Source organism: Python bivittatus, unplaced genomic scaffold (assembly GCF_059951505.1).
Source record: "Python bivittatus isolate LINGU-HERP-01145 unplaced genomic scaffold, Pbiv_v1 ctg000570_np1212, whole genome shotgun sequence".
In the NCBI taxonomy this organism is placed as follows: Eukaryota; Metazoa; Chordata; class Lepidosauria; order Squamata; family Pythonidae; genus Python; species Python bivittatus.
The window spans coordinates 22,112,613-22,127,099 of NW_028277097.1; the positions used below are offsets into that span (position 1 = coordinate 22,112,613).

Genomic DNA, 14,487 nt, shown 5'->3' on the forward strand with positions numbered 1-14,487 from the left:
AAAGAAAGCAGAAGTTAATAGGGGTGGGATGTGGGCTGTCTGTTGAATGAGATGTCCCCAAAATAGTAATTATTCCAACCAATTTGCTGAGTGCTTCTTGAGGGTGTATTGACCATGAACCATTCCACTTTACCAAGATGGCTAATAAGCATAAAGTCTGCACATAGCCTTCCAGAAAGGTACTCACTCCAGCTGCATTGTTGAAAATTCTCATTGTGCTACAAGTTCCTGAGCCTTGAGGAAGATGCTTTGGAAGAGTAGGAATCTGGGCATCTTATATTCCTGTCCCATTTACCTGGTAGCTCCTGTCTTAGTATTTTAGGCGATTATCTTGCCCTCATTCCCCCCTCCCTGTTGCTGGTTGCACCTCTCAGTGTTTCTTCCAATCCAAGGCCTGATTGTTGTCATTGTGATGGAGTAGAGGGATCCATGAAACCTTGGCAGGGTGCAAGTGCTATAGTTAATATCAGGAAAGCATGCTCGATGCTAATTAGGAGAAGCAGCCAAAAAGAGAGCCCAGGATGCCTGACAAGATTGGAAATTGGGAGCTAGAAGCTGAGTCCTAATGCTTGTTTGGCTTAATTTCTACCTTGCTTGCAAGGCCATGAAGTTGGCTAGAATGAGGGGAAACAATTGGAGCCCCTTGGCCTCTATGCAGGCCCCTGAAAACCTTGGCTGAGGCTGTAGAGTAGGGGTTTTCAGACTTTTTCAGACTTTTTGATCAAGAGGTGGATCAAAACAGCTTGTGTTCCAATGAGCTTCCCCCCACCCCTTAATCTCTCATGGAACCATATCAAGTTCTTGGTCTAGAGCCCTCCCTGAAATTGCAGCCAGATTGTAATTTACAATGCTGAAGTAGAGGGACATAATTAAACACCTGGAGAATATTTATGGGAAGAGATGCTCTTTCCTTGGAGCCCCTAAAAATTGCATGGTGGAGTCATGACAACTCTTCTTAACTTCTACTAGGAAGAGCAACCAGTGAGGAAAGTGAGATGGAGACCCAAGGTTTGCCGTTGTAACCCCCAACTCAGTTTTCCCTCTTGTGTATTCGCAACAAACAAGCAAATAAAAAGATGGCAGATTTGGAGACCACCAGGGACCCTCCAGAGAGGAACAGAAGGAGATGGAATTGCATGTTCCCCGTTCCATTGAAAGAACACCTACCGTGAATGTGGCCCATGATGTTCTCCCAAAGAGATGATGACTCTGTTTGGTGGTAGTGTGGTGTCAAGAAGCATTGTAGTTTGTAGGTTAATACAAATAAAATGCAGCTTTTCGTGGTTAGAGCATTTATAATCTGCATTTTAATTTTATGGAAGAAGGGAAAAGGCAAGGGAGAAATTCAAATTGAGAGTGAGAGCTCTGCAGGACCCATGCACTTCTTGGCCTTTACTTCAATACAGAGCATCCATGTCCCCAGCCAGAATACCCTTTAGAAGGTTGGCACTACAAATCCCAGGATTCCCAACCAGCAACCCTGTAGCTCATTCTTGCATAAAATGATTGGTACTGTCAATGAGAATTAATGTATTTGATTTGTATTTATCTTTATTTATTTATATATCACAGTTGCATGGCCACCCATCTCACAAGAAGCGAGTCTGGGCGGTGTACAACATTCAAATAAAATAACAAATAGATAAAAACGATCATTATAAAAGATTTAAAAAGTGATCATTAAAATACAACATCATCAAAAAATTTAAAATTTTTAAATTTTAAAATATACAAACCCCATGGAGAGAGAGAATATCAATTACAGGGGAGCCATCTAAGAATGTCTCCAGTTCCCAAAGACCCCCAGGCCTGATGACACAACCAGGTCTTGAGGTCTTGAGGTCTTGACAAGCTGCACTGAGAGTGACTGACCCCAGGTCACCCAGTGAGCTTCTACAGCTGTTGGTGGTCTAGATCCAGGGCGTCTCCATTCCAAGCCCCTTCTGAACCACTACAGGTTAAGGCTCTGAGATAATCATGAAGCTGTCTTCAGCAAAAAAATAAGTCACCAAGATGCCCCCATGAATTTGTCCAACCCCTTTCCCGCGGGTTGTGGTTATGCATATTATCACATTTTCTAGTAGCAAATTCCCAGAACTATCCAAATAATTGTTTCCACTTTCTATCGTGGTAGAGTCTCCTGAATCTTCAGTGGTTATGCTCAGATTCTGATCCTAGGAGAGAACGAGAACACATTCCTCTATCTGCTTTCCCCCCCAACACCTGAGGAGTTGAATTAGCCACTTTTTCTTCTGAATCTGACCTTTTTGAGGAACTTCGGAGGCCGTCTAATGGTGTGATGATGTCTCTGGAAGAGGCAGTGCCCATTTTGAGTTTGAGTTTTGAAGCTTTGATGGCTTGCAAAGATGGAAATGAGATCAGGAGGCCTCTGTTTCCCTTGAGACCCTTAAAACTCCTTAAAGGGCCCCAAATTATGCCACTATATTTTGATACTAAAACAGCTGAATTTTGGCAGGGTAATTTTGGAGCATTTTCCAGAGTTTCTGGATGGTTTATATGTGAGGATAGAAATTATTTCCATCCTAGGACCTTCCAGGAGGAAGAGGGGTTTGGGGATTGAGGAACAAATCCAGAACCCACCCACCCCCCATGCATCTTGAGGGAGGAGCAATGGGGCAGCAGCATAACATGATGCCAAGTGGCCATTTTAAGCCTTTTCCCTCCTGGTCACATGATCCAGAATGGAACATAAGCATCCCACCCTGTGGGTCCCAGTGTGTGCGTGCACACCCCCCCCATGTTACATTGTTAGAAGAAGAAAATATAGAACTTTCCTAGAGCAACTGCTGGTGAAGAGGGTAGAAAGAACTTCAGAAGCCAGTTTCTGCCTGCTTGCCAACACTGGCTTAATTCTGAAATTCCTGCAACGTATTGACTATTTCAATGGCTGTTTCCTATATTTTTCCAACTCTACAGTATTCTGTTGTATGCAGATCTATCCATAATGAATTTATACAAAGGTGCTATAAGAAAGAAAGTTTGATTTTCAGTGCCTTTGCTGTCTCTTGCCTGAAATGTGCTTGTTGCATCAAAATGTTCACACCTCTCCTTCAGGAGACCAAGATCTGTTTCCTGGTCAAGTGTCCAGCTGAACACCCATCACTGTCTAGACAATTCAGCCGGTACATTGCATTTGCATTCTGCTGGGTCGGCAGCTGGGAGGGTCGGAAAATGTTGATCTGCTGGGTGTGCCAAGGATGTCTGTCTTAAAGTTCACAATGTTCCCCTTGCACAAGGTGGTGTAGCTCTGGAAAATAGGGCAGATTTTGGTGCCACATGATCTCTTTCAGAATTGAGTAATGTGCTGATTTCACGGCTAAAGCATCTTCATTCATTGTCTCAGCCAAGAAAATCTTTTCTGTCTGCAAGCCACACGAGACTAAACTATTTTTTTTTAAACCCCAATTTCTTTCCTTCCTTCCTTCCTTCCTTCCTTCCTTCCTTCCTTCCTTCCTTCCTTCCTTCCTTCCTGTTGTTCCTACCTGCAGGACCTGCTCCTGTAGAATGATTGATACTGACTTCCCCTCTTTCCACTGTTAAAAAAGGGAATCTAACCAGCCTTTTCCATTTGAATTAATGTTAATAGCACTTTTAACATGCATTTGTCTTTTGTGGGTGTATATCATTAGTATAGATACCGTTTTATGGAATAGTATAAATAGTATAACGAGACAAGTCTCTGCTTTAATGAATGTAGAATCTAAGTTTAATGGAGGAGAGCTATGGATAAAACTTAGATCCTTTTGCTTAGGTTTCTCAGAGAAGGGAATTAAATACAAAGATGTCCAAATTAACAACAGAGCTGTCTGTTAGCATTTTTCTAATTTTACTTTTTAAAAAATCTGACCATAAGCAGGATATTGGAAGGTGTTTTTACAAACTTGGAGAGATTTTTTTTTTTTTAAATATATGATTTGTATGTTCCAAGAATGAAAAGAAAATATGGCCATGAGCTGTCTAAAATTAAACATTTATAACAGGAGAAGTAGATGGAATGTATTTCATGAGCTCCATCAGACCATTTCTATTTTTTCTCTTAGTCAATATTTATCAGGACTGTATATCCCCAGAAGTTACAAGCTAGCGGAAGCATTATCAGATTTTTTTGGAAAAATATGACAGGAACATGGTTGCACAATCCTTTCCAGACCCTCAGTCTTGGGGTGGTAAACTACAGGCCAGTTTCCTAAAATTAATAGTGGGGTGTCCACAGGGTGATGGTCAAAAAGGTCAAGTTGGCCTCCACAACTGTGTGATCTAATTCCACCTATTTTTTTTAATATGTAACCCGGATGCAACCCACATTAAAAACAAGCAGCTATGCCCTCACACCATCCCCGCTGAATTTTTTTAGTATACTCTGGGCACACCTCTGAGAAATGGGAAGGAATAGGACGAAATCTAAATTTGATTTTCTTTGATTTGCCTTTAATTCAAACACCATGCAGTTCATATGATTCCTCCTTCATCAGGTATTTATGAATTCACTAAAAATCACTATTTGGGAATCACTTCAGGCAGTGAGAGAAATGAGGAGTTAGGGGTTTGGGGAAAGACTAGCCTTGGATAGTACAATTTAGAGCAGTGTTTCTCAACCTTGGCCACTTTAAGCTGGATGGACTTCAACTCCCAGAATTCCCCAGCCAGCCATGCTGGCTGGGGAATTCTGGGAGTTGAAGTCCACCCAGCTTAAAGTGGCCAAGGTTGAGAAATACTGATTTAGAATGAGGAGCTGGTTTTCCAGGCTGGTGAAGGGAGAAGGTCACCTGGTACAAGCCATCATGAGATCCTGCTTGTGATGACATCATCCCACCACTGATGCAAATTATGTCATTCGTGTCACAAGCATGACATCATCCCACCCTCATCAGCCCAGATGCGCAAGGAAGCAGGCCTGATGCACAACCATAAAACTTTCTCGGTAACCTTCAGCATATCATCCTTTTCAGCTGGATATACTTCACAGGCCCTGGTGAGGATAAACATAAGGAAGAGTGAAAAGCAAACTCTGCATTTCTTGGAAAAGGTGGAAGACCCTCACGTGCAAACCAGGGTAAACCCGATAGTAACGATCATGGCTGAGCTGCTAATCGTAAGGCCCCAATTCAACACTCAGTAATGCAAGGAACTCCTTTGGTAGCTAATAGCAACCTACTATTTTATTTCCTTTCATCTCCATCAAGATTTTGGAGATAGAACCATTGTGTTCAGTCCAGGAACAACCAGGTTTGCGGGTTGTAACTAGGAAAATTAGTTCAAATGTTGTAAGGTTGACTGTCTTTTAAATTTTTCAGCCAGAGACCAGCATGGGTTGACTGACATTGCACATAGGACTCCAGAACAAACCATGATGATGTCATGCGCATCATAATATCCCTGCAGAATGACACCTTAGACCTAGGACATCATGATCAACATGGTAGCACTTTCTCTACCCTCACCCCCACATGCCTATGGCCTTGCACGGTTATTGGGCCCACTTTTGAACCTATCATAACGCTAAATATCATTATAACAGAAAGAACAGAGAGGCTCTTTGCACAACAGGAAACCCATTTTTGACACCCATTATTTAATTTCATGTTTTGCTCATGGTATATGTGTGTGCATGTGTGCATGCAGACATACTTGCAAGGGCCTTAGCAAAACAGGCCTTGACATGAATGAAGAGGGAAGGAAAAATGTCCCAAAGTTATTTGGAGTTAAAGTGTGGCTTATGTTCTTCAGTAAGGGTGGGTGTGTTTTTCAGAGATTCTGGACTGTCCCATGTTGCTGTGTCACATCTTTGTCTTTTCTGCATGAAAGACTCCCCAAATCTCCCTATCCTTATTGGCTGCTGTGGGAAGTGTTGGTCTTTGCATGCTAGGTTACAGGCATGAGATGGCCTCCAGACATTGAAGTTTCCATTCACAGACTCACCAAGTGGTACTATCTTACCAACCTTATCTGGGCTTCGAAGCTAAGGCTTGATTAATTCTTGACTGGACAACCACCAAGGAACATACCACAGCTTATTCTAGACAGGGGGAGCTGAAAAATTATCCCAGAAGAAGACAATGGCAAAGGCCATGACAAGTAGATGTCCACAAGATCGCCAAGAGCTTAGGTCTACTTGATGGAGCCTCAACTCTTCTCTTTAATGAATTTAGGGAAGATACTAATTTTGATAAAAGAGGGGGTTAGGTGGAAGACTTTTCTGCCTTCCACCATGTTGCCATCAAGGGCAAAGCATAACATCTGCAGCCTGCATTAAACACAATGGATTGGTTGTTGGGAAGAAGGAAAGATGTGACCATTGTTCCCTCCATGTTATGCCCCCAGAACAGCAGCATTCTGATGGAGCATCCCTCTGACCAAGCAGGAGGTTGACCTGCCGTGCCACTTAGGGAGCTAGCTGAGCATTAAGTGAAATTCAAAGCAGTTTGGGGTCAGTAGATAGAAGTGGGGTGGTTGACTAGGAGCACATCCAGATGGTTGAAGCTTAGAGGTTAACCCACTTCCAGACGGTTAAAGTGGGTTAACCCACAGAGGTCCTTAAAATCAGGGTCAGGACTAAAGTGGAGAAACATCCCAAATTGGTCCTCTGGGTCATCACCAGCCCAATTTACCTACAAAGAAGCTTGCTTATAGCTCAACAAAATACCTTCTCTATAAGTTACAGGATAGGCATACACAGGCACGCATAAGTTGCTTGTCGATGGATTACCATGTGCATTAATAATATATTTATAGTCTCACTCCACAATTAATTTGGAAAAGCATTGACTGAACTCCACTGTTGGAGTGCATTAGGATAATGGCTCCTTTACGGCAAGGCTGTGGCGTCTCTTTCGAACAGACCTGTTATTACCCAGGGCTGCCGTAACCCCCTCCCCATATTGTGCTTTATGGCACATCAACAGCAAATGTGCTCCCTTTATTGGAAGTGATGTGCATTTTATCTAATATGGCAGAATTTGTGCAACCCATATGGATGAGTTAAGCATGCAAGGTGAGGATTTTCCAAACAGTTGCAAGCACCAGTGTTTTATTTATTATGATTGCTATTAATATTATTGTAACTACTGTTATTATGGGCTTCGGAGGCAAGAAGGCAGCCACAGTTGCTAGAGATGTCCTGATTTTAAAAAAGGAGGTATAGGGTTTGGAAAGACGAATTGTCTGGCTGCACTAGAATAAAATCCATCCGTGTAAGATGAATATTCCCCATTTGGTAAGTTCTCTAAGAACTAAACCCCTATCATGAGAAAGTTGGGTTCTTCATTTAGGGGCATGGAGCTCAGCAGCTTAATGCTGGAGGACACTAAAATACCTGAAGCCAAATGAACCCCTCTATTTCCCAGCTTCTTGAGTAATCGTGATGTTTATACCGAGGCCAGAGAATCCTGAGATTTCTCATGTCCCAACCAGAGCCTTCTGTCCTGTAGGGTCTTGAAGACCCTACAGGACAGAAGGCTCTGGTTGTCTGCTTGCATCCAGACTAGCAGAAGTAGCTTCCCCAGGCTATTTTCTAGCCTTGTGATCTAAATGAAGGGTAGGACTAAAGAGCAAATGGGGAATTTTGAAAACTGATTATGGGCACACTCACAAAATGATGTCTGTGGCATGCATGCGTGCATGCGTGTGAGTGTGACAAAACAAGAGAACCTGATAATTAAACTTCTGAACAGTGTATGGGCTAGACCTCCCCCCCGAAGGTCAGATGAGAGGTTCCACAGAAGGTCATGGAGAATAACAGGGCTAAGATCCTGTGGGACTTCCAGATCCAGATGGACAGGCAGGTACTGGCCAATCAACCAGACATCGTGGTAGTAGACAAGGACCAGAAGACAGTGGTAGTGATAGATGTAGCAGTGCCAGGTGATAGCACCATCAAGAAGAAGGAGCATGAGAAGCTGGAGAAGTACCAGGGCCTGAAGGAGGAGCTAGAGAGGATGTGAGAAGTCAAGGTCAAAGTGGTCCCAGTGGTGGTAGGAGCACTGGGGGCTGTGACTCCTAAGCTGGGAGAGGGACTCCCACAGATCCCAGGAACAACATCAAAGATCTCCATCCCCAAAGAGTGCAGGGCTAGGATCAGCTCAGATACTGTGCAGAACCCTCAAACTCCCAGGCCTCTGGTAGAGAACTCGAGATTGAGGAAGACACATACCACCCATGGGGGTAAGAGGGGATTATATATTATAATACATACATACATACATACATACATACATACATACATACATACACACACACACACACACACACACACACACACACAAAATCAGGAAGCAGAAAGCAACCTGCTGAGGGTACAGCAGGGAGGCAACATCTAGCTGACCTAGGCTGATCTTGGCAACCAGGGTTGGATTTCATTCAGATGGGAGACCACCAAGAGTTCTTCACTGGGCTGGGAAATTTAAAAAGCAGAAAAAAGCAATAACAAATCAGTCCTATATTGTTGCCAACCTTCACCACCTGCATTTATTTATCATTTCAAAAAAGTCAGAACATTCTAGTACATCCACTATCATTCCAAAATCCACTGTATATGGGAGTAAATACAATGAGTATTACAATCTCTTGCATGGTTCTCATAGAGTCTCTTCTATCTAGAATGCTTTGAGAACCCTAGATTAAGGGCAAATGTGACATATTGACTATGATCCATCTCAGGAGGACTAATATGGAGCTTGCAGGGTTCACTAGCAAGTAAGGAACTGAAGAAGAATGGCTGTACCATGAGCATGGTCTTCAAACCACTTTGCTGGCCATACTTATCTGCATAAACTGGTGACAGGTAACATAAGAACAGGTGCTAAAGTCCAAGAGTTTTAGGCTTGTTGTTACATAGACAATCCAAATTATCCGGAGGAAGCAGTAAAATAATTACAAATTGAATAAAGATCAGGGCTTGCTGGGTGAATCTGGAGGGTGGTCCTAGCCACTCAGGGTCCACGTAGGCAACGGAACAGCTTCATTCTTATGCCAGTGAGTATGGCCAGCAAAGTTGTATGAGCCCAATAGAAGGGAATCTCTGTAGCTCTGGGTTGAATTGTGGAGTCCTTGGTGCTCTCTGAGCTTGGCTGTTTGCTTGCAGACGTTTTGTTACCCAACTTGGTAACATCCTCAGTGCGAGTGACTGCTGGTGTTACCTAGTAGGGTAATGAAACGTCTGCAAGCAAGCAACCAAGCTCAGAGAGCACCAAGGGCTCCAACGTTGTACGATGACAACGCTCATGATAAAGCAACCCAGCGAGGAGGGTTGGAAAGGAGGATTGTACCCATTACTGATGGTCATTTTTGGCCATTTGGTCGAAAGAAGAGGACCATGAAAGACAGAGCTGTTGGGCTCTGAGATCTGGATCAGCCCTATTCCAAAATGTCTCCAGGATGTCATTTCTGGCTGACATGTCTGAGCAGCTCGTCAGCCTGCTGACAGGACGCCTCGAGCACTTTGTGGCGAGAGCACAAGCGATTGTAATGGACCGTCAGGCAGGTGCAATTCCTAATCCTGACCTCCCCGCATTACCTGATGTAATGGGAACCTGTCAGAGCCATCCTGTCAGCCAGACTATCTCTTCAATGCAACCGGAGCGCCGAGCACCAAAGCACGCCCGGCTGTCTGGTCACAAAAGGATCAACATCAGCTCAGCCCCACTTCAATCCTGCAAACAAATGCCAAGTTGGAGGTATTTAAAGCTCCTTTGAAGCCCCTGCCTTGGTATTTGCTCTGTCTCTCTACGCAAAGAGCCGTGGCCTCCCGAAAGCTGAAATGTCAGCCCGTTGCTCCTCTGCCCTCCCCCAGAAAGAAAGAAAAACAGGGAAGGACCGTTTTGGAGCCAAAGCGAAGTCACCCACTTAGGACAACTCTGTATCTGCTCTCCAAAAGAAAAGGAGGTGCTAGCGGTATGGAGATCAGTTAGGCAGGAGGCCAACTAGATAACCCATGTTGCACAGCCCTGGCAGTTACTGCTGTAGGATGCAATGGGACAGTGTTTCTCAACCTTGGCAGCTTTCAGATGTGTGGACTACAACTCCCAGAATTCCCCAGCCAGCAAGGCTGGCTGGGGAATTCTGGGAGTTGAAGTCCACACATCTGAAAGCTGCGAAGGTTGAGAAACACTGCAATGAGAGCTTCCTGTTTAGGAGGCAACTAGAGGATTTAAATACTTTGGACAATAGCTGTTATTTCTATTTCTATTTCCAAAAACGGAAAATATGTAAGTATTGGCTTGCTGAGTAAGCTTTGGCCACACCATTGTTACAAATGTTATTATGATTCATCCTCTATTTCTGCCCAATTTGATATGGTCCCGATGGACACATCTGAAAGATCTCCATCACTTCATCGAACTGATTTCCTCTTTTTTTCGGTCAGCCCATTTCCCGTCGGAGGGCTTCACGACACTCAAAAGCTTGCCGTGATGGGATACGTGTTCGTTCGGCTTCCTTAAGGCAGTGCCTTTGCGTTTTGGGCTGCCATTTTACTATTTACATTGATTAGATCCTCCATTTACAAGAGCAGCCCACCTCAGAATAGCACATGCTAGGGGCAAGCAGCATGAAGGAAAGTTGATTCTTTCAAAGCCCAGTTGGGAACTTCTATGGAGGGACAGTAAACCATTCTTGCAAACAGGATGAGGAGGCCTCTGGTCATGCAAAGGCTCTGCTTGGTTCAAGCAGAGGCTAGAGAGACATTTGTTTGGGATGCCTGAATTAGGATCCTGTATGGAGCAGGGGATTGGACTTGGTGACCTCAAGGACGCCTTCCAAATCTAGGATCCCAACTTCCTCTGTTCTATTTCCCATTCATGTCAGTTTCAAATGCTTCTGTAGATGTTCCATTTCCATATCATTCTGGGCTGCACGCATCCACGCCCCCAAACATGGGCATTTTGGAAGGGATTTTGCCCTTAAAGGCAACCTAGAAATAGTTTAAATAAATAAATGTGCATCGGTGTTGTGGCTGCTATCATTTTTGATCCGAAATTGGTATTGTGAAGTTCAGCAAAACGCACCAAGCGGCGAGTGGTATGCTAATGCACCATCTTAATTAATTCAGCTGCAATAGATAAGAATCCAAAGACAATTTAAAATCTGAATGGGTCAGCTGTAGACATCCTGGGAGAGATGTTTCCAAATATGGAACCGCTCCTGAAAACACTCTGTCTCTAGCGCATGGCGTCTCGTTAGTCTTGAAGGCCGAGACGCCAGTGCCTTTCCTTCAGAGTAAGGAGCGATGATTTTTGCACAATACAATTAGTGAATCAAGGTAACATTGGCTCTTGAAACAGATATTGCTCTTCTACAGGGTTAGGCAGAAGTCTGCTTTTTTACCAGAAACATCTTACTCTCCTAGCTGGGGAGCAGCCAATAGAAATAACTCTAATATATGTCACTGTTGCATGTTGTGGCCTGTGGTTAAGTTCAGTGTATTGAACAGAAATTTGCAAAGGCTTAGTTCATCAAGCATTCTTCCTGGAGAAGAACATCTGGAGCCAGAGAACTAGTTCTATGGGAGGGAGGGAGGGAGGGAGGGAGGGAGGGAGGGAGGGAGGGAGGGAGGAGAGAGAGAGAGAGAGAGAGAGAGAGAGAGAGAGAGAGAGAGAGAAAGAAAGAAAGAAAGAAAGAAAGAAAGAAAGAAAGAAAGAAAGAAAGAAAGAAAGAAAGAAAGAAAGAAAGAAAGAAAGAAAGAACAAAAACAAGAAAGTTAAAATCAGGACTGCATTTCTGATCAGGCTAAAATCACCCAAGTAACTTAGCTTTTGTTCAGTGAAATCCCCTTACTTTTCCTCTGGATCCCAAGTGGGGACAAAGGGGTGAGTCCCTCCCAGAAACGTTGCAGCTCCAGTCCAAACCCTTTCAGTTTCCCTTCAGATTTTCCTGGTGCGTTTCTCCAACAGGAGCTTCCACCTTTGCAGCAAAATTTTGCTTCCAGTCAATCTGGGAGTGGATCCAACTACAGTTAAAATGCGCGGAAGGCTTTCTCGGCCTCCTTCTGAAAATCTGGCCGCATTAGGCTAGCGTAACAGTGTGTGTAGGGACCAAGGCGGGATGTGGTTTAATATACTGCAGGGAGCCGATGGGTGAAGCTTCCTGTCAGAGCCCTTTGATGTAGACTCAACATACCTTGGCTACCAACCTGGGGGAATCAATGGATATGTGGGGGGGGAGTCCTATTCTTTCGAGGACGGCGTGATGACAACCGGAGGCCGCCTACCCACTGGCCTCTGAACTCCTCCTGCAGGAATCTCAGAGTGGCTAGTTGAAAGCAAGGTCATGCAAGCGTTACTGCTTCTCACGGATATCAGAAAGTGTATCTCCCCCCGTCTCTCCTTCTTTTGATCACGTTTTTCTTTTCTTTCCTTAAACAAAAAGATGTGTGGCTGCCGCTTGGAATTTCAATAGGATGGGTTCAGAGTGAGCGTTGGGTTTATTCCTTTCTTCAGAGGGAGCTTCCGTTGCCCTAATTCATGGAGATCTATTTATACAGAGATAGGTAGTAGATTTATTTTCATCAAATACCTGGCATAGCTTGTTTTGTGGGTTTTTCAAATGGCGTGTTCAATAGAAATACAGGTACTTTGGTTTGCCATTTTTAATTGTTCTTACAAAGTTTTACCCACTTTGTTTTATGACCTCCCTTCCTGCCTTCCTTTTCTGCTTTCCCTTTCTTTTCCCCTTTCTCTCTTTCACTTTCTTCTTCTTTCTCCCTCTCTTTCCTTCCTTCCTTCCTTCCTTCCTTCCTTCTTTTCTCTTCTGCATTCTATTTCCTTTTTCCCTTTCTCTCTCTTTCTTTCTCTTTCCTTCTGTCATTTTCTGTCACTCTCCACCTCCCCTCCTTCCTGTGAAATGTTTTCTGTGGACATTGGAGGAAAAGAGGCATTTGGGTTCATGAAAATACCCAGTGACTCCTCCAGGGACAAAGGTTATCAACCCTAGACACTTACTTTCGCCCTCCCTAGGTAGCGTTTGGGGATGGTGGAAGATACCAAAACATCTGGAGGCACATCCATTGGTGAAGTCTCCTATGGAAAACCTGTAACCTGCATAGAACATGCATCACCTTTGGCTCTATTCAGCAGATCACAGGCTGAGATATAAGGACAAGGCAACTATCAAGAGGTTCAAACTTTTTCAGGCCATGGGACTTGCTTTAAAAAAATAAATAATAAATTCCCTGATCAAGAGGCAAAGTGAGGAGTTGTCAACAGCACAAAGACCCCCTGGAGGGATGAGACTTCTGAAAGTCAGCTGACAAGCTCTCTCCTTACTGCTGTACCTTAAAAAAATTAGTATATATGCCTTGCCTAATTTTATGATCTCAGTCATGTCTATCCTCAATCAATTTTTCCCCTAAAGAGACCTAAATATTCTAGTGTCTTCTTTTTTAAAAAGGAAGGTGTTTGACCCCTTAATCATTCTGATGGTCTTCTTATGCACTGTTATCAACTCTATTATCCCTGATTTCAAATGTGGCAAACAGGACCGTACATTGTATTCCCTGAATGAAAGTATCCTAACTTTGTAGGATGGCATTACAAGGTTGCCATGTTTATGTTCAACCTTTTCCTAATGATCAACTCTGCCTGTATTAGGATCCATGTGTTCCAGTAGACACGCCAACCTCCAAGGTCAATAGGATGTCATCAGTAGCTCTTACACAAGTTGTGATTCCAAGTCATGTTACATTTACCCCTTTAGCACACTCCTCACTTCCAGCTCAAATTGCCCTGAGACATCCAGTCATTGGCATTGTTTTCTCAACAGCGTAAGCAGAGGTATCCATCTGGATGAGAGGTGTTGAAGTTAGTAGAAACTGGAATGTGTTGCAGGAGGAGGACAATCTGCAGGGAGATGCATCATGGTTTGGATTCTTTTCTCCCATGCAAAAAAATGGAATCTTTCTTTGAAAATCCAGACAGTCTTCCAGAGATTCCTCCATCCTAGGCTCTGATTGGTTCTAGTCTTTTTTTTTTTTTTTTGCTTGCTCCAAGGACTGGACCTGCTCACTAGGCATTCAATTTTCGGATCGCAAGGAGGGCTTTAAGGGGGGGAGAGGGCAAATGGTGAAAGCAACATATTGCTGATATGTGAGCTCCACCCCTTTTGTACATGGGTCATGACACCCCCTCAGATGCCTCTGTTCAGGCCACTGTGATGGGTTTAGGAGAAACCCACTTATGAATGGCATTGATCCACATGAGATCAGGAGTTGGGTGATGGTTCGATCTCTTCTTCAACTCTATTTCTACTCTTTTCAGTGTTACCCCTCTTCCTCCTCCCCCACTGAAGTTAGTGGCACAGGTAATACAAATTCAACAAGAAAAACTCAAGCCATTGGTTCCACACTCTCAGGAAATGCAACCGAATAACAGATTCCCCCCCCCCTTCACACACACACACACACAAATAGAAATACAACACCACAAATTCATGGCATTAAACCCATGCAAATATTATTGAATCTGAACTGAACATAAC

General features: G+C 43.7%; 1 protein-coding gene across 32 annotated transcripts in view; it reads left to right on the forward strand.

The window, feature by feature from the left end:
* Window positions 1–14,487, forward strand: part of CELF4 (CUGBP Elav-like family member 4) — a 752,374-nt gene that overhangs the window by 486,723 nt on the left and 251,164 nt on the right. For 6 of the 32 annotated variants that reach the window (XM_088153025.1, XM_088153036.1, XM_088153023.1 and 3 more), the window contains exon 4: window positions 10,419–10,424. The exons of the other annotated variants lie outside the window; for them this stretch is intronic. In XM_088153025.1, the coding sequence (XP_088009151.1) occupies window positions 10,419–10,424 (6 nt within the window). The remainder of the gene's footprint in view (window positions 1–10,418; window positions 10,425–14,487) is intronic. 32 annotated transcript variants of the gene reach the window in all.